An 18,938-nucleotide genomic window follows, 5' to 3' on the forward strand; every position below is an offset into this window, starting at 1 on the left:
ATACATTTGGGGCTCATTAAAGATCTCTCTACAGTTGCTTTCTCGCATGACCTAAAACGGTTCATATGCTCAAGAAGGAGGCCACGACCTCTTCGTACCTTCTACGAACTGAGATCCACATATCCACCGCCACATATCTGTGGTAGTTAATTTCGACCTTTAGTATCAATTTAAGAAAGCCCTGCCGATCTTGAAGTTTTAACTCGCATTTTTCGGATGGTAATCCGCCTTCATCGTTTATCGAGCCAGATGTGACAAGATTGGATAGCTGGCAGCACATCGTCTGACTGCAGCAGATTTTCACCAAATAAAAATAAACAAAATTCGTTTGAAATTCGCTACAAAAGAAATCCGTATTTTTTTGCAAACAAAGCTAATAAAAAAGCTTATAAGCTCAAAGGCAGTAATTAACTCTTTTACGACCTTTGTTATTTGCATAAAAAAGTTTGCAAATTGGATTAATTGTGATCCCAACGAACCAGTGTCCCTTCCCGACGGTTCACGTACACAGGGATGGTTAATGCCGCCTTATTTGACTATTTGAGTTGTGCTATAGCATAAGACTAGCTCTGGAAATTAAATAGCTTGCCTCATTGTGTTCCACCAAGGCCATCCAAGGAATACGTCCAACTGATAAATTTCTTTCTGATTTTGCGATGGTCGTATACAAGACAGATGTTGTCGCTCATGTGCTTCGCTTAAATGCTGCTGGGGGCTCCATATTAATATTTTTAAAGGGAGTTGGTAGAACTAAATTCTTATTATTTTGTATGCAGGCCAATTTCAAGGCTTATTTTTTAGACATTATAACACATTATTATTATTATACTATGCGGCTAAACAAGTATTGTTTGCCTTTTATGCCCAATAGATCGGCATAAACTACCTTCAACAAAGTTTCCACACATCAGTCGTCAATTATGCGACAATTTCCACTTTAAGGCGAGAGCTTTTTTCCAATCTGCAAAGATTGCATGTTGCACTAATACAGTGACAACGCTTATCAGTTTACAGAACAAAATTTAATTATGTTTAGTATTAAATTTTGTACTACGTATATAACACCACACCTCTCCGATTTTACAGAACTACCTTGTTCACATAGCCAGTTTAAATTAAAAAAGCTTATAATATTTTAAATGCTTAATTTTATATTTAAATAAGTTTACAATGATTTCATGGCGCAATAAAAATGTAAAAACACTTCACAATTTACAACACAAAAGTTAAAGGTATTTATTATTAAATTTTCTTTAAAATTGTTTATTTGTTCCAAATTTTAATTCTGTGCTTTTAAGCTTACCTACTTTACAACTGCTTCTTGGTACACATAATGAGTTTTAATGAATAAAGCTTAAATCGATTTCCAAGATTATCATAGATATAATACATTTAACCTGGTTTTACGGGGTGGGGGTGACCAAAATGTTTTGAACGTATTGATAGAAATTGGCCAAACAAAAAATTGAATAAAAATCATTTTTAAAATTTTTGGAAATTAAGCCTTTTGTACGAAAAGACAGACAGATAGACGAGCATGGCCAGATTGACCCGACCGAAAGCTGGATAAAAATATATATATTTTACAGGGTCAGAAAAGCTTCCTTATCCTGATACATACTTTTCAACGAATCTAGTACAACCTTTTATTTTACGGGTATGTTGTCTCCAAATGCGCTACTGTACTATACAGTGCAACAAGGTAATGATGGTAGTTATTTGCTGCTAAAATGTGTTTCTATATTAAAACTAGATGCGGCGGTAGCTTGATTTCTAGAGCCGACCTTGTAGAAATTACGCACTCTTGGGGTTTTGCGAATTATTGAGTTTTGGTCGCGTTTTGTATTAACTTGTTTTTCAGTACCACCTTTTTTTATATTTAGCTTGTTGGGTTTTCGTTGAACGACATTCTGACGAAGTTTAGCTGGAAGCAAACGATGACTCACTTCTATGTCTTTAGTATTAAATACTTCACAATCTACCTGGATCATTTTCATTTTACCGGTAATTCCGGGATTTTCTAAGGGAAGTACCAACGACAATTTTGGCCGATAACTACTGTTGTAACTTAATGCGGGAAATAGTGCATGATCCATATTAAATGAAAATACGTAGAAAGTATCATCCCTTCTTTTAATTTGACTAATTACATTTATTTGTTCGCGCATATTTTCAAAAGATTTCGTATTGTTTAGCTTTCGCTGTTTTTCTGGTAAAACAGTAGTGTAATCATTTAAATCAATAAACATTTTTTGCTTTTCGTGTTTAATGTTTATGTCACGTTTTTCCTCGAAGGATTTATTTAATAATTCAAAACCATTTGAGTCCTCTTTTTCATTTGCAATTTTCGACGACATGTTTACAGTGCCGCTAATCCATTTATGTAAATTTTGCGCGAGTAAAAAATATTTAGATTGATTGGATGAAGAATTAAAGGACCTGCACTTGCTTATACAGTTTTGTGTAGTCAAATATGTTAATGGTGGAGGTTCATTAAATGAGTAATGCGATACATTATTGGAAATGTTTTCTAAAGAATTATTATTATGGTTGTGTATACCAGAACTTAAAAAATATAAAGGTGGTTCCGTCGGTTTGTCTGAAAGAAATGTATTTAATTTGATGTGTTCTTTATATTCCTCCTCTGAATCAGCCCAGAGTAACCGTCGACTGGACATGCTTAATTGTTTTCCGATAGGCTCTAGATCACTTCTGCCTTCCATGTTATTTGGTATGTTAAGATATTTTTGAAAATTTCCAGCATTCAGAGATACCATAAAAGCCATAGCAAATAATATAGCGACATTTTTTTTAATGTTTCCCGCGGTATTATAATTATTGCTATGCTTTGCCTTTGATGTAAAACTTCCGGTTTTTTTTTCGTTTCCTTCAGATTCTGAATAGTTAAGTAAAAGACCGTTTGCATTTCCAGATTCACACTGGCAAGACGTTGCAAATAGGAATAACTGATCCCGTATTGTAACATTTTCCTGCAAGAAAGGTAAACAAAAATAAAAGTAATTTAGTTCAAAAGTTATTAGATACCCGTTACTCAGCTAATGGCAGTGCTAGGGGTGCTAGTGCTAGGAAAACAGTAAAATCAAAATCTTTTTTAAAATTTTGGGCGGTTTAAAGGCGTGGCTAAACTGTTTATCAATATGAATATCAATAGAAATTGGCAAGACAAAAAATAAAATTAAAATCAAAATCAAACAATTTTTTAAAAAATGTGACAGTTTCGGCCGTTTGCTGACGATCTATCGATCTTCAGAAACAAACTTCAGCAGCGCTTAACTAGAATCTGCACGGCTATGGTAGACATTTCATTGTAAAAACAGACCACTTACTTACCTGTTCTCTAAACTAACTCATATGACTTGAATTAGAGGAGTATAATTTTACAGTTGAGTATTTAAAGGGAAAGGATAACTATGTAGCTGATGCGTTATCAAGAATAACCATCAAAAACTACAAGAATTGACAAGAAATATAAAAAAAAGACACTACAAGATATTAAATTAGACAAAAATCCTATGCAGTTTTGTTACCATTTATCGTACTTCGACACTTTTGATGACAACGCTGAACATTGGGCGCCAATCTGTTTTTTTTTGTGGGTAATTTAATTTAGTATATTTAAAAAAAAATGTACAATTATGAAATCATTTATTATTCTTATATTATATATATACATATATATTATATTAAGAATTACATATTTAGATATAAAAGGAGTTTTTTAAGGAGCTTAATGTTTTTTTATTTAAAATTGAAATAGAAAAAAAAATTGCGGTAGAGAGCAGATTTTTTTTTATTTGAAAGATAATTTGATGGCGGTAATGATGACTTTGCCAAACCAATCTTAACATAAAGCACTCGACAGATGTCAGCTGACATCAAAGATGGCAAAACTGAACTCTATTGAAAAAAAAATATCCTGAAAAACACCAGATATAAGATATAACTTGTGGAATGGTAAATTCAATAGAAAACTTTATTACTACGTGTATAAGATAAGTTTCACGATTTTAGAAAACCTAATATCGGCGTATAAAAGCGGCATTTAAAATGGTAGAGTGTACACCATTTTTGTAAATACTGTAGCGAGTACACACTGTACCAACAGGGACATAGTGTAACAGTGTGACGTAAACGGGAAATTCAGGCCATTAAACCAGGCCGGAAAAATCCGATCATCCGAGTACTCTCGCGCTCTTGCTGTTACCAGCCACATATATGAGCATAGACATATCAAAACTCCAGTCCATAGTCGGAAGTTTAGGAAAGCTTTGGAAAAATACTAATTCCAGAATCATTCTCTATCCACACAGCAAGAACACTATTTCTTTTTTCACAACAAAGAAGCTTTCTAGAAGCATTGAAATATCAGGAACTATTCAAGTTAGACGCTTATAGTGTTCTTATATAATCTATTACATTGTATGCTCTACAATATATTAACGAAAATAAAAAAAACTAAGTTTGCCGATTCTTTACATTTTTGCAATCCTGTATTTTCGGATAGAAGTCGAAATTCAGTTTTAAGATTTAATTTTCTTCAGTTGACGAGTTAGCAAAGTCAACTTTAAGCGCTGTTTACGATATGGACTAGAGTGTTGTAATGAAATTTCGTATCTACATACTGTGAGAAGTCTTAAACCTCCCAACAAATCAAGGTGCAGGAGAGCTGCCTAGCAACAGCGAAGATGGCTGGAATGCAGGATGAGTCAAGGTCTAACGGGAAATAATGGACCTTCAACCCCGGCAAAGCGGAGAGTCCGTTGACAGTCGGAACAGATGTAAAGGCGTGAACACAGTCAGAAAGCAAGAGGAACGCAGTCAAGAGTAAGCCCGTCAGTGAAAAACGCGCACTCGTCGACAAGGTACCGATCAGTGGGAACGAGCAGGACGCAGTAAAGAATCAGTCAGTGAGTGTCAAAGCGGACATACAATAACGATCAATGCAACTGCAGAACGGAGCCAGGCAGAGATCCACGGGACAGGGGGAGGCAAGGACCCGGTTTAGTCAGACGGCGAAGACTGCAGTAGTCCATTATCTAGTGGTCTAGCAATAAAGCATATTAATCTGAAACCCTGCCCTGTCTTCTCATTGGTCTGGCAATCACACAAATCATAACTTTGGTGGGACGAACAAACAAACTCTCTGAGCTAGCCGTAGCGAGCAGAAACAAGAAAAGCTGTTCATTACAGTGTATGGGAGACAATTATACTTATAGTTTGACAAACACTTAATCACATTTAATGATTTGGACAGTGAGTAATTCAAACTTTTAATACATGATATGATACATGATACATAATACAATTGTACCTGGAATCGATGGATAGATCTGAAAACTTTATTTTTTTTAGTATTTATACTCGTTACCCGTAGAGTAAAAGGGTAAATTATATCCGTTGAAAAGTATATAACAGGTAGATGGAAGCGTTTCCAACCATATAAGTATATATATTCCTGATCAGGATCAATAGGCGAGTCGATCTGGCCATGTCCGTCTGTCCGTCCGTCTGTCTTTCTCATTTGTCTCATCTCAGGAACTATAAAAGCTAGAAAGTTGAGAAAGTAATGTACTAGATACGCCCAGAGTTATCAACGCACAAAGGGCCGCCTAGTGGATAGTGTGGCAACCGTACCTTATTAGGTCCAAAACCCAAAGGGGAATAATACCTTGCCTAACTCCGGATAAAAAGAAATCTAAAAAAATGAATTTGCACAAAGCACTGACACGACACGAAGAAACACAAATAAACACAGTGCCCTATAACCACTTACATTAAAATTAATATGCAGGAAATAAAGGCAGCTCCTACGAAGTTTGAGGTCACCCTGACTCTATTGCTTGGCCAGATGGCTGAGGTTAAGGAGGATATCAAAAAAGTTAACATCAAGGTTATAGGTTTGGAGCGTGATCCGGAAAGGGCTAACGAAGTCATTCCCCAATCAAAGCCCCGGCCCGTACTGAGTACGAGTTGAGAGAAAATGCCAGATTGTCGGATTGTGCATCGTGTCAAATCTGAATTACCTCAGAACCGTCGCATCCTCGACTTCAGCAACGGACTCCGATGCTACCTTCCACAGCGCATTTCATTACGCATCTGATCTGATTCCCCATGTGGAGGTACCTATCAACGTATTTTGGAATCAGCTAGTGTTTTTCCCCATCGAGTCAAAATCATCAGTCCATCTCCGCGAGAGGGTGACCGAAGTTCTTCACTATTTTACAGCCCCAAAAACAATAGTATCAGACAATGGAAGGGGCTTGCTCTGATCCACAGTGCTTAATTACTTACAATCACTCGGAATAGCCGTTTATTACACTCCGATATAGCAACTCTATCCGTTCCATGACAAACCGCAAGCAAGTCGACATCTTTTTCGATGGAACTTCGAGAATAAACTACAAGGGACTTACTGATTTTAAAGAACAGACGCAAGAAGACATAAGGGGATTAATGTTACACAAACAGAAAATGTCAACTGATAAGTTCAATAATGGCAGAGCTACGGTCAAAACTAAATCAGGGAAAATCATTCACAAGTCTCACATTAAAAGTAAGAGACCACCAGGTGAAAAAAAACTTCTAAAAACATATAGACTTAAAGAAAAAAAAGTAATTAGAAATGGAAAAATATTAATAAGAACACATATAAAACACACGCAAATAACAGGAAAAAATAAGAATTACATTAGAATAATACAAATAACAAGAGAGAACGCTATAGTCGAGTTCCCCGACTATCTGATACCCGTTACTCAGCTATTCGAGCTATTCAGCACATACAGTTTTTGGCGGTTTGTGGGCGTTAGAGAGGGCGTGGCAAAAAGTTTTTTTGCAAATCGTTAGAAATTTACAAGACTAATATAAAAATGAAAAAATATCGAAACATTTTTCAAAAGTGTGGACGTGGCAGTTTTGGGCGGTTTGTGGGCGTTAGAGTGGGCTTGGCAACATGAATCGACAAACTTGCGCTGCGTCTATGCCCCTGGAGTCTGTATGCTTAATCTCAACTAGCTTCTAGCTTTTGTAGTTCCTGAGATCTCGACGTTCATACGGACGGACAGACGGACATGGCCAAATCGACTCGGCTACTGATCCTGATCAAGAATATATATACTTTATATGGTCGGAAACGCTTCCTTCTTCCTGTTACATACTTTTCAACGAATCTAGTATACCCTTTTACTCTACGAGTAACGGGTATAAATATATAATAAAAAATAAAATAAGAAAAAAACAAACATATAAGAATACGTACAAAAATGCACACAAACCTAACAGAGATATAGAACCTACGTTAAGAATGACTACTACACACTACTACTCTTTCCCAAGTATTGCGATTATCCAAATCGCGACTGGTCTCCACATCTTTAATTATGACACACCGCTGCAACAAGGCGTGGTATGGCGAGTCAACGGGGTGTTCAAACTCGTCCGCATAATTGACCTGAACCAGTTTTAAAAAATAATTGACAAAACCACCGAGGAAACATCAGCGATCACCGACAACAGAATCGCATCTCTGATATGCCACTACCTAGAGGAGTCCACAAGCGGTATTACAAGAATGACCTTGGCCCACCGCAAGCCTCGGTCCATAGACTGGCTAGGAACAGCCTGGAAATGGGTGGCCGGATCACCCGATGCATCAGATTGGAATACCTCCAATCTCAAGACGAAACAATAACCAGCAGGTACATATAAATACGAGGTTGTTCGACGCCACGCATGACTCCCTGCGGAGGCTTCACGACATGATGGCCAGGATGAACTCCATTGACGGCGAGGCCCATATGGCCATGTGTCCAAAGGCAATGATACTGCTGAAGCAGGTGGACGAAATCACACGGGCTTGCCAACTAGCAAAGGCGTCCGTAGTGAACACGAATCTCTTTGACCTAAAGGAGGTGGAATTCGCGGAACCATCAATTTGGACTAACGGAACCTGCCTATTATACGTGTTGGCACTACCCAAAGCTGTAGTTGCCAAATATAAGCTGATGCTTCTTTACTCCACAATTGCGGATGGCAAACAAGTTATGTTGGCTGGCACAGGTTGGCAATGAATCCCCATGAAATCTATGCGGTATTGGGAAACTGTCTTTCCATAGAAAATACGACCGTTTGTCAAAAAAAAACTTAAGGAAACTGGACGAAGCTGGTTGTATCCCCAGGCTGCTAAAAGGAGGACACGCTTTCTGTGACCACCTGAGAAACGATCAGGAAGTAGTGGACTTCGTTGACGACGGCACCCTGTTCTTGACAAACTTCAAAATGTCAAGACATACTCGACGACGCATGTCATACAGCAGCTACTTAATGGACGGAGACACAGTGCCGACGAGACGATACCCGAATTGGTCTTAATTTTCCGTGTGTTCCTAACGAAAGCGTCTAGCGAAAAACCCCGAAAATCCCTCTGCAGTTGGGACTGAATTCCTAAGGGTAACTCGATCTAGCACCATAAAAATGGAATCCTCAGATTCACAAATTCATTGCCAGCGATCGCATAAGCCTTTTCGAAGCCAAGATCAACAATCCTGATCAAGCTTCTCCGTCCCCACACACGTTGCAAGTCCGTCTGCAAGAAGTCCGAGCCTTATGGGACAAAGTGAAAAAAGGATACGAAACATGCTCGGACCTCATTGCCCTAGAAGAATCCCTCGACACATTGCCTCTTCTCCAGACCAAATATGACTAATACTACACAGTATACGAGTCATGCGTAGCACAAATTGGTCAAACTATTGACAAAGCAACGCCTTAAGTTGCGCAAGCACCCTTACAGCCGCTAATTTTGTCCAGTTGCCTCCTTGCGATACGGAAGACTTTGATGGCGACTACCTCCGATGGCCCACTTTCCGGGACCTATTCACGGCAGTTTATATTAACAATCCCAGGCTGACACCGGTCGAGAAGCTATTTCATCTCCTCAAAAAAACAAGCGTAGAGGCAAAAACCATCGTATCAAAATCCCCTTTTACGAATGAGGGGTTTGCTTCGGCGTGGAAAGCGCTTCAAGATCGGTTCCGAAACCAACGACTTTTAGTCAACAGCCAAATCAAGCTCCTGTTTAACTTGAGTTCGATATCCCAAGAATCTGGTCATACTCTGAAGGAGCTGCAGTCCACGATTCAGGGGTGTTTAACAAATATATATGTTTAGCAAATATCCGCGGACAATTGGGATTGCCTGTTGGTTTTCCTCTGCGAGAGCAAACGGACCCTCTCCTTATGGGAACAGTCCTTAACGTCCAAATCCGAAATCACAACTTGGGAAGAAATGAAAACCTTCCTGAGCGAAAGGTATTGGACATTGGTGGCCATCAAGAATATGAAACCGACTCAGGCAGTTCCAAAAAAACTGCAATCCTTCGAGACAAAGGTCAGCACTAAACAGAAAAAGTGTGACTTATTCTCAAAGGAGAACCATCCGGTGAGATTGTGCCCACGCTTTCTCCAAATGTCAGTTGACGCGCGTTCCGTCTACATCAAAAAGAGACAGCTATGTCTAAATTGCCATTAGCTACGTGACTGCACGAGAACACATAGTTGTTTTACTTGTAAGGGGAGACACCATACGTTGCTGCATCGCAGCCCCCTGAAACCGAGAATACGAGTTTCTTAACCTCCCCGCCTGTACACAGCAATCTCGCCCTTCGAGACCCTCCAGCTGAAATTCATCGACAAGCACTTCAGCGGTGCAAACCACTTCCGGCACTTCAGCCGTTCTACTGAGCACGGTTAGTATTGCAGTGTATCATTTGGGGACGAACTACCGAGCACGAGCTTTAATCGACTAGAGATCCGAGGCGACGTTAATTTCTGAACGCCTGTTTAACCACATTAAGTTGCCATTCCGTAACATCCACACTCAAGTCTCCGGGCTAAATCATTCTGTCTCCGCGAATTCTTCGAAGCTGTGTCAGTTTGGGATTCGATCTCCGAATAAGCCAGGTCTACAATTAGACACCGCAGAGTACGTCCTTTCGAAACTAGCAGGCAAACTGCCCTCCTGTCCGATCCCCCGGAATTCTTTGAAGGACCTGTCCGCTTTCCGCTGAGCAGATCCTACCTTTTTGAGAGCTTTCAAATTAAAGTATTGATCGGGGCCGACATTGTACCGTCCATAATGATAGATGGTACCCGAAAAAATCTTTGCGGCTCGCTCCTGGACCAAGAAACTATTTTCGGGTAAGTGCTAACGGGGCCGATTTCCAATGGTATTCCGAAACGGTTTACGACTCAGGTACACCAAATAGGCAACCCTTATTCACTCGTTAGGCTTCTCAGCAAGTGCACTCAGCACTCATGCGGTAGTTAAGTCCGAAAGCACCATTACAAAGTTCCGCTTTGTATTTAACGCTTCAAGTCCGTCGGCAGATGGAACCATTATATCCTTCATGCTGGTCCAGTCCCACAATCCGATCTAACGATCCGGATCCTGACGTATCGATGGATCGACGACGTTTTGGCAGGGGCGAATTCTGTGAACGAAGCCCAAAGTTCCACTCGAGAGTTGCAGGCAACCCTAAATTTCTTCGGGTTTCCGTTGACAAAGTGAACATCAACCATAAGGGTTGAAAGACGTCCCGGCCGATCACCTCCTTCATAGCGAGTTCCTCGAAATCGATGTCGAAGGCACGGCCAAAACGCTCGGTATTCGGTGGAGGGCAAAGTCTGACGAATTATATTTCGTCCCTCCTGAAATAGCTTTGGAACCCTCTTATACAAAGCGAGAAGTTTTCTCCCAAATCGCTAGGTTGTTCGATCCTGCTGGGTGGCTCGTTCCGTTACAAAATGTTTATGCAGGATATTTGGTTGCAGGACTTAGGTTGGGACGATTAGCTTCCCACCGAAATTAGTCAGAGGTGGCAATCGTTCTTAAATAAGTATTCCGACCTCAACCAGATCCGCGTTCTGAGATGGGCGTATACCAGCCTGAGGTAACCATAGAGCTTAACGGATTCTGTAACGCGTCTCAAAAGCCGATGGCGCGGCTATCTGCATCCGCGTCGAGATGGGGCAAAAGATCTTGACTCGTCTGCTTACAGCCAAAACACGAGTGGCTCCGGTGAAAACCGTATCCCGTATCCGGGCTAGAGCTCTTTGGTGCCGTGTTGTTAACCGAAATGGTGACAGCAATCCTTCCGCATATGCCAACCGCCAGTTCAGATATCCGCTGCTGAACAGATTCCACTATTGCTCTAGCCTGGTTACGAAAGCCTGTGCAACTGGATCACGTTTGTGGACAACAGAGTTGCCAAGATCACACAGGCGACACCAGACTGTTGGGCACAACAAAAATCTTCCGATCTAGCCAGTCGAGGCGTATTCCTACTTGAATCATCCAGTGACAGAGCTAGAGCTGCGCAAGGTTAAGGGCATTTTGACAAAGCTCCGTCTATCAACTTTCTCGAACGGTTTTCCAAACTGGACAAGGCCCTTTGAGTTCTGGCATATGTTCCACGTTTCATTAAGCGCTGCCGCAAGAGGCAAAAATAACTCTGATCTCCATTGCGCTGCACCGAGTATACGGCCAAAAGCAGAAGCATCTGGCAAATACAAGGCTCCTTCCAGTATTCAGTCTGTTACTGAATCTGTTTCCATTCATGGACCAACACGCCCTTTTAAGGGTATGCGGCCGCCTCACTGCCTCCAGAGGCCTACAATATGATGAACACCGTCCGATAATTCTCCACTACGACTGTACGCTGCCTTGCCTTCTCATCCAATTTGTGCACCAGATTACTCTTAACGGCGGTAGTCAATTGATCGTACGCCTGATTCGTTAGAAGTATTGGATTCCTAAAATAAAGAATCTGATGAAGGCTATGGGGAATCCGTGTAAACTTTTCACGATTTACAAGAAGAGACTTAAAACCCAGCTGATGGGGCATTTTCCGACAGATAGAGTGTCCTTCTCGAGAGCCTTCACCTCCACGTGCATGCACTATGCCGGCGCTTTCGAAATTAAAAACAAGATGGAACGCTTTCGTCGACTATTTGATACTCGTTAATCAGGTAGTGGAAGTGTGAAGGAGAAATTTCAAATTAACAGTTTTTGGCGGTTTGTGGGCGTGGCCAAAAATTTGTTGGCAAACGAGAGAAATTTACGAGACTAACAAAAATGTGAAAAAATATCAAAACATTTTTAAAAGTATGGGCGTGGCGATTTTTAAGCGTTAGAGTAGGCGTGGCAATGTAAGTGAACAAACTTGCGCTGCGTCTATGTCTCTGAAGCCTGCATGCTTAATCTCAACTTTCTAGCTTTTGTAGTTCCTGAGATCTCAACGAACGGACATGGCCAAATCGACTCGGTTATTAATCCTGATCAATAATATATATACTTTACATGGTCGGAAACGCGTCCTTCTTCCTGTTACATACTTTTTAATGAATCCAGTTTACCCCTTTACTCTACGAGTAACGGGTATAATTACACGGGGGGAGCGTGTCTCATAACGAAGAGATATGTTTGTGTGTTATTCCTCCGATCTTACAACTGAGAAATTCCTAGCGACCTTTGCTCGTAGCGAGGCGCTGTTGTCCTCAGCGGGTCCATTCGGATAATGGCAAGACCTTTGTGGGGGCAGCAACTTTACTTTCCAGGGACTTCCTACAGGCTTCTGTGCCTCTATGCATCTGTGGTTGATGCATATAGCCAACAGGGACTCGTGTGGCGGTTCATCCCACCCGGGAGCTCCACATATGAGGGGTCTGTGGGAAGCGGGACTAAAAAGTTTCAAAACCCTTTGCTATAAATCTACGTCCGCCCGCAAGTACACGTTTGAGGAGCTGGCGACGCTTCTCGCTAAGATAGAGGCTTGCCTCAATTCCAGGCCCTTCTCCCCGATGTCCGAAAATTCCTCAGATTTGCTGGCAACGGCTTCCACGGCTGAGTTCAAGATAATAGCCGAAGCCAAGTCGATATTAAATCAATGGCAACATCTCAAGGCTCGACATCAGCAGTTAAGTGCACTGCGGAAAGGGGGGTATCTTAACGAACTCTACAAACGAAATTATTCCGACAAGGAATCTCCACACTTCTTTATAAAATCGTAAAAGATTCACACAGAGCGAATCCTTAAGCAAAGGGAGGTGTGCAACCCGTTTGATGAGTCAAACTGATACCAAGAAAGAAAAGTACAGCTCGGCAAATATGGGATATATAGAGAAATATTACTCCTTGGCGGAAATTCTTACCCAACCCAACCAATCACGGAAGTAGATGAAAAGCTCTAGTCCGGTATGGTCTCACTAGAGATCAGAGTCGTCCAGATCGGAAAACCAGATCTCAGAATTCAGACCAGTTAAGTGCCAGTTCAGGCCGCACTTTTAATTTCATAGCCGTAGCAGTGTTCTTTAAAATAATGAAGATGTACAGAAGATCCGTCTAGCGGCGCTGGAATCGTCACCATGCTTTTTTCGCTTACGCCATCCTGTATAAGGGATAAATCCAAAAGGGGAAAGCAGCTCCAAAATTCGAAGTCCTTTTAGCAAAATATAAACTAAAAATATATATATTAAATTCAAATAATTACCCAAAAGGATAGGCAGCCAGCTAAACAAAAGAATAGCAAACAAAATGCGAACATATGCCTTTTTGGATACTTGGAAAGTACAATAAACAAAAATAAATGCAGAGAACAAGTAATTAGAGAAGCATATAGCGGTACCACAGTGCAAAGGTGCTGCAGTAAAACATACATTCCGACATACTATATACATAGTATATATACAACGCTTATTTTGTTTTTATATGTTTTATCAAATAAATTGTGAAGTACGTACATATATAGTATATATGTATATCTGTAAATCCAACAAAATATCTCCCAACACCCAGGTTCCAGTGCGCCAAGATTTCATCGCCAATGATTAAAAATGGGTAATTTTTCCGGAACAGTTCCCTATTGCGTTATTATATATGTTAATATACAGTTTTGAATTGTATTATTATTGATATTATCTTATAATTTGCTTACTACTCAATATATATTGTTCAATAAATATAATATATAATGTAAAACCGAATACGACAGAATAAGTTCGTAACTACAATTTATAGCGGATGCTGACACGAAAGGAGGGGAAGGTAAAAAACGATTGTATTGTATCGTATTGCAAGGCCTGTGAAGATTCCAGGTGTGACACGGGTGGAGAATCTGACTATAACACAGCCCGACCGTTTCCCATATCCTTCCACCAAAACAAACCACGGCTTAATTCACTTTGAGAGCGAGTTAAACTATCATGAGCGCGGTAAAGAAGCTGCATCTAAGCTCGCCTATCCCACACTCTCTGCCACTCTCTTGAACTCACTCTTTCGTAACTCATGCATATGCGCATCGACGTCAAGTTTCGCTCGAAACAGAAAATTAAACATAATAATTGGAAATCGAAATACATAAACAGTACATCACACAAAGCTGCTTAAAGCTAAATTTAAATTTAATTAAGACGCTGTTGTTGTTGAGTGCATTGTCGAACGACAATATTTGTCTGCAATATTTAGAATAGATTAAATGAGAGAGCAATAAAAGAAATTCCGTTGGTTGCGCAAGATTGGATATACATAAGGAGTTATAATTGTGCATTATAGCAAATATATTGGAAGATGCTGCTAATTGACTCTCCAAAAAAGCTGACATCTATTTTTTATACAAAATTTATACCATCTATATTTTCTAAATATTTAAATGCTCGAGTAAGTGCTCGCAAAATAATTTCTTACCCTTCCTCGCTATTTATACCCGTTACTCGTAGAGTAAAAGGGTATACTAGATTCGTTGAAAAGTATGTAACAGGCAGAAGGAAGCGTTTCCGACCATATAAAGTATATAAATTCTTGATCAGGATCAATAGCCGAGTCGATCTGGCCATGTCCGTCTGTCCGTCTGTCTGTCCGTCTGTCTGTCCGTCTGTCTGTCCGTATGAACGTCGAGATCTCAGGAACTACAAAAGGTAGAAAGTTGAGATTAAGCATACTGCCTCCTGAGACATAGACGCAGCGCAAGTTTGTCGATTCATGTTGCCACGCCCACTCTAACGCCCACAAACCGCGCAAAACTGCCACGCCCACACTTTTGAAAAATGTTTTGATATTTTTTTATTTTTGTATTAGTCTTCTAAATTTCTATCGATTTGCCAAAAAACTTCTTGCCACGCCCACTCTAGCGCCCACAAACCGCCAAAAACTGTCAGTGCTGAAGACTCCTTCGCACTTTCACTAGCTGAGTAACGGGTATCAGATAGTCGGGGAACTCGACTATAGCGTTCTCTCTTGTTTTCTTTGAGTTTATTTTCTCGCGTCAGAGGAATTTTAAGTCGCAAGTACTGATATCCTTTTATAAAAAATGTATTTCTGACCCCACCTCATATTTGACAAACAAAATGTTGCCGCCGGCAACAACAATTTACGATTTGGTAAATGGCCGATAAGTACGTCACCAAAAGCTATCGCGAAGATTGTCATATTGTTCATGGAACGAAACAGGCAGGTAAAAGTACTTATAAAATATAATATAAAGAATTTATTAATTAATTAAAAGGAGGGCCAAAAGTGTTGTTTGTAATTAATGCTACTTAATTTAAGTACCTAAATGGTCAAAGTTCTGTAAAAAAGTAATTGCGAACATCGACTCTAGTAATTGCGAACATCGACTCTAGATTTTCTCAAGCCCTTAAATTTCTGCCTTCTCCTGGCTTCGACTCTAGTAATGGCGAACATCGACTCTAGATTTTCTCAAGCCCTTAAATTTCTGCCTTCTCCTGGCTTCGAAACAAGCAATTGCAAATATAAAAAGCATTATTTCACGTTGTTTGATTTAGGGAAATAAAATAAAACAGTTGTTTGCGCATCAAGAAGCGATGAGAAACGAAATATTCCGATAGAAAAGCGATATCAAAAATTTTGCGAAAACCAGAGCACCTAAAAACGAAATCGTACGATTTGGCCCAAATCGAAATCGAAAAAATCTTACGATTACCGGAGCATGCCTGATTATGAAGAATATGAAGAAAGACAATAACAGGGCGGCAGCATTCTTTTGTGTAAGATAACTCAGCCATCTGCAAAGTTCTGCAAATGACATTTTTTAAAACATTATCTATAAACATAGACCAATATTTTAAAATTAATTTCATCGTGCTATCAGGTGCTCATCAGTTTTGAAACATGAGTTCACTTAACATTTAATGCTTAAAAAGACACAGGAAAAAGTGCAGTTACAAGAAGCGTCTGTAGAGACGGTAAGAAAAGAATGGCGAAAAATATAATAAGCAAAATTGTTGACAAACATAATTTTTTTTTTTTTTTTTTAATTTTTTTTATTAAGGCATACGGGGAAATCTTGGAGCCCCTTTGTGTCCTTCTTTTCTATTAATTCAGCCCATTTGGGCGAGCCGGCTAACTATAGTTAGCCTTTTCTATTTTACAATGATTTTACTACAATTACATAACCTGGATCCTTTTGATTTGACTGTCGCATGCCAAGCCCCAGATTTGGCACCCGTACTTCCAATTTGGAGCTATAATCTGTTTGTAAATTGTCAGCTTGTTGGATAGCGACAATTTACTGCGCGAACAAAGTAGCCAGTAGTGCTTCGCCACCTTAGCACGTAGGCGCGTTCTGATGTCGGTCACATGCTTGGCAAATGTGAGTCTGCGATCCAGAAGCACTCCAAGGTATTTTGCTGCGTTCGGCTGTGGTACAGGGGCTGCCTCGATGTAGACGGGCAGTGGCGTTCTCCGCTTTAAAGTATAGCGGACGTTGTTGGACTGCTATTGATGCCAATGTTCTAACGTCTTGCCCATTCCGAGAACCGATCTGCAAAGTCCTGTATACCATCGGCTGCGTCGTGCTCGCATCTGGACCTGTAGGTGACGCACACGTCATCGGCAAATGTGGCCAACATTGATTTCCCGTAAAGGCTTACATCCGGCTGCGGCATGTCGTGGCTATACAGGCAGTAGATTACAAAAGAAACATCACAAAAACATAGGACAAGCAGCAAAATACGGCGAAAACTTGACCTTGAAGACTGCAAGACAGCTTGAGTTTATTATTGTTTACACGTATGTTTGCAAATATTTGCAGCTAGACTTACGATTTTTATTTCCATAAAACATTGACAAATACACTGATAGCACTCATTAAGGGGGGATCGGGGGGCAATATATCTAAAAGTTTACTTAAGCTAGGAAAATTACGTTCACATAATACACAAAAAAAGGTATAATCCATCAAAAATTCACCAAATATGATAAATCAATTCAATGAATTTCACAATTAGAATTTATTAAAATACCTGAAAGTTAAAAATTCATTTTAAATAATTAAAATTGGACCTATCTATCGCACGTTTGACCACTTTGAAATTCACTTTTGTTGCGACGAAAAGCAATCAACACTCCGCTGAGCTGCAAAAATGAACAGTTGTTCTCCCTTTACACTCTATTTTTAGAATGTCCCGTTAGAGTTAAGACAAAACGGTGTTGGCATACACATATTTGGACATTTTAGAGACAATCTGGTTACTTTTCGTAAATTTTTGGAAACATTTTTTTTTACATTTTTGGCCTATGGGCGCAACCACAGTGCAGTGGTTTCATAAACTGCTCAACAGAACATTGGATACATCATTATTATTTAGGCAGTGCAACTCCGGCAATAGCCGTGTATGGGGATCTAAGCACCACTCTCTCTTTCCGAAATTAACAAAATTTGTTTCACATATCGATAAAATTAACCCCAAAACAATTAAATTCTTTTTCAAAATAGAAAATTACATTGATAGAAATTGTCATAAAATAATGTATTATTAATATTAAATATAAAGGAAGGCACCACTCTTCAATACCAATAAAAAACGAACACAATTTTTTACTTTCCAAAAAACACGCACAATATTTACAATTGGGCCCTAAAGTTTTCTTATACAAAGTACCCAAACTAGCACCTTAGCATCAGAGTCAAAATAGCAGGAACAAATAACACGGAGCCGAGTACTGAAAACATGTTGAGGCTCAGCGCTAAGCTGAAATTTTGACCCAATGCGCATGAAGAAGAAAACCCACAAAATATCGCCCACCAGTACAAAATATAACCAATGAAAAGATACCCAAAGATAAGCACGTTGATCTTAACAGACATGCCTATCAGGAACTCTTCAGGGCACCTTCCATATATTCACCTTTCACCAAACAAGAGACAATTTTAATTCTCGAATAAAGTGTTCTGTTCAATATCAGTATTCTGAAGAGTATGTATTTAAACACGTTACTTGTGTGACAGTAAAACAGGAAATTTATATTTGTATATGTCTTAATTATTTATTATATTTATTAAGTCAAATTACTAGTATGTAATTAATCCATTTTCAGTATTAAAAATGGAAAAAAAAAATTTATATTTTAAATTTATATTATTAAATATATTATTATTTGTTATTTATAAATTATCAACATAAATATAAATATGTAAACGGTAGCTAATTCGTAATCCGTAACACCACACAATAGCGCACTACAATTAGTACAAAAAAAAAACACATCCCGACTTAGAAAAAAAAATGGCTATCGTAAAATTAAAAAAATACTGTTCGATAAATATTCACTACCTAATATCAGGATTTCACAAAATAGAACTTGAAGAAAGTTCAAGAGATTAACGTCCTTCTGTTCTCTGGACTTGAACCTTCTTAAGCATTTCTTTCTTGTGGTCGTTAAAGTGCGAGAAAAACTTACAAGACTAAACAAAATGTGGAATAATATAAAACGATGGTGGGTCAATAACAAAAATCGTGGCCTTTCACATAAAGTTAAAACTTCTTCACACACATAATGGCGGCAAGACACTCTTTTTCAGTAACAGAATAGTTACGTTGGCTTTGATTTAATTTGAGTGACAT

The 18,938-nt window shown here is 39.4% G+C and overlaps 1 protein-coding gene across 2 annotated transcripts in view; it reads right to left on the reverse strand.

The window, feature by feature from the left end:
- Positions 1-1,636: 1,636 nt before the first annotated feature.
- LOC122611724 (cyclic AMP-dependent transcription factor ATF-6 alpha) overlaps positions 1,637-18,938 on the reverse strand; it is a 43,630-nt gene continuing 26,328 nt past the window's right edge. The window contains exons 3-4 of one of the 2 annotated variants that reach the window (XM_043785006.1): positions 1,983-2,990; positions 1,788-1,924 (exon numbers count right to left, since the gene is read on the reverse strand). In XM_043785006.1, coding sequence (XP_043640941.1) covers positions 1,880-1,924; positions 1,983-2,990 — 1,053 coding nt within the window. In that variant the 3' untranslated portion in view covers positions 1,788-1,879. Of the gene's footprint in view, positions 2,991-18,938 lie in introns of both variants that reach the window. The other variant, XM_043785005.1, reaches the window with a different exon arrangement.

This window comes from Drosophila teissieri, chromosome 2L (assembly GCF_016746235.2).
Source record: "Drosophila teissieri strain GT53w chromosome 2L, Prin_Dtei_1.1, whole genome shotgun sequence".
NCBI classification, from domain to species: Eukaryota; Metazoa; Arthropoda; class Insecta; order Diptera; family Drosophilidae; genus Drosophila; species Drosophila teissieri.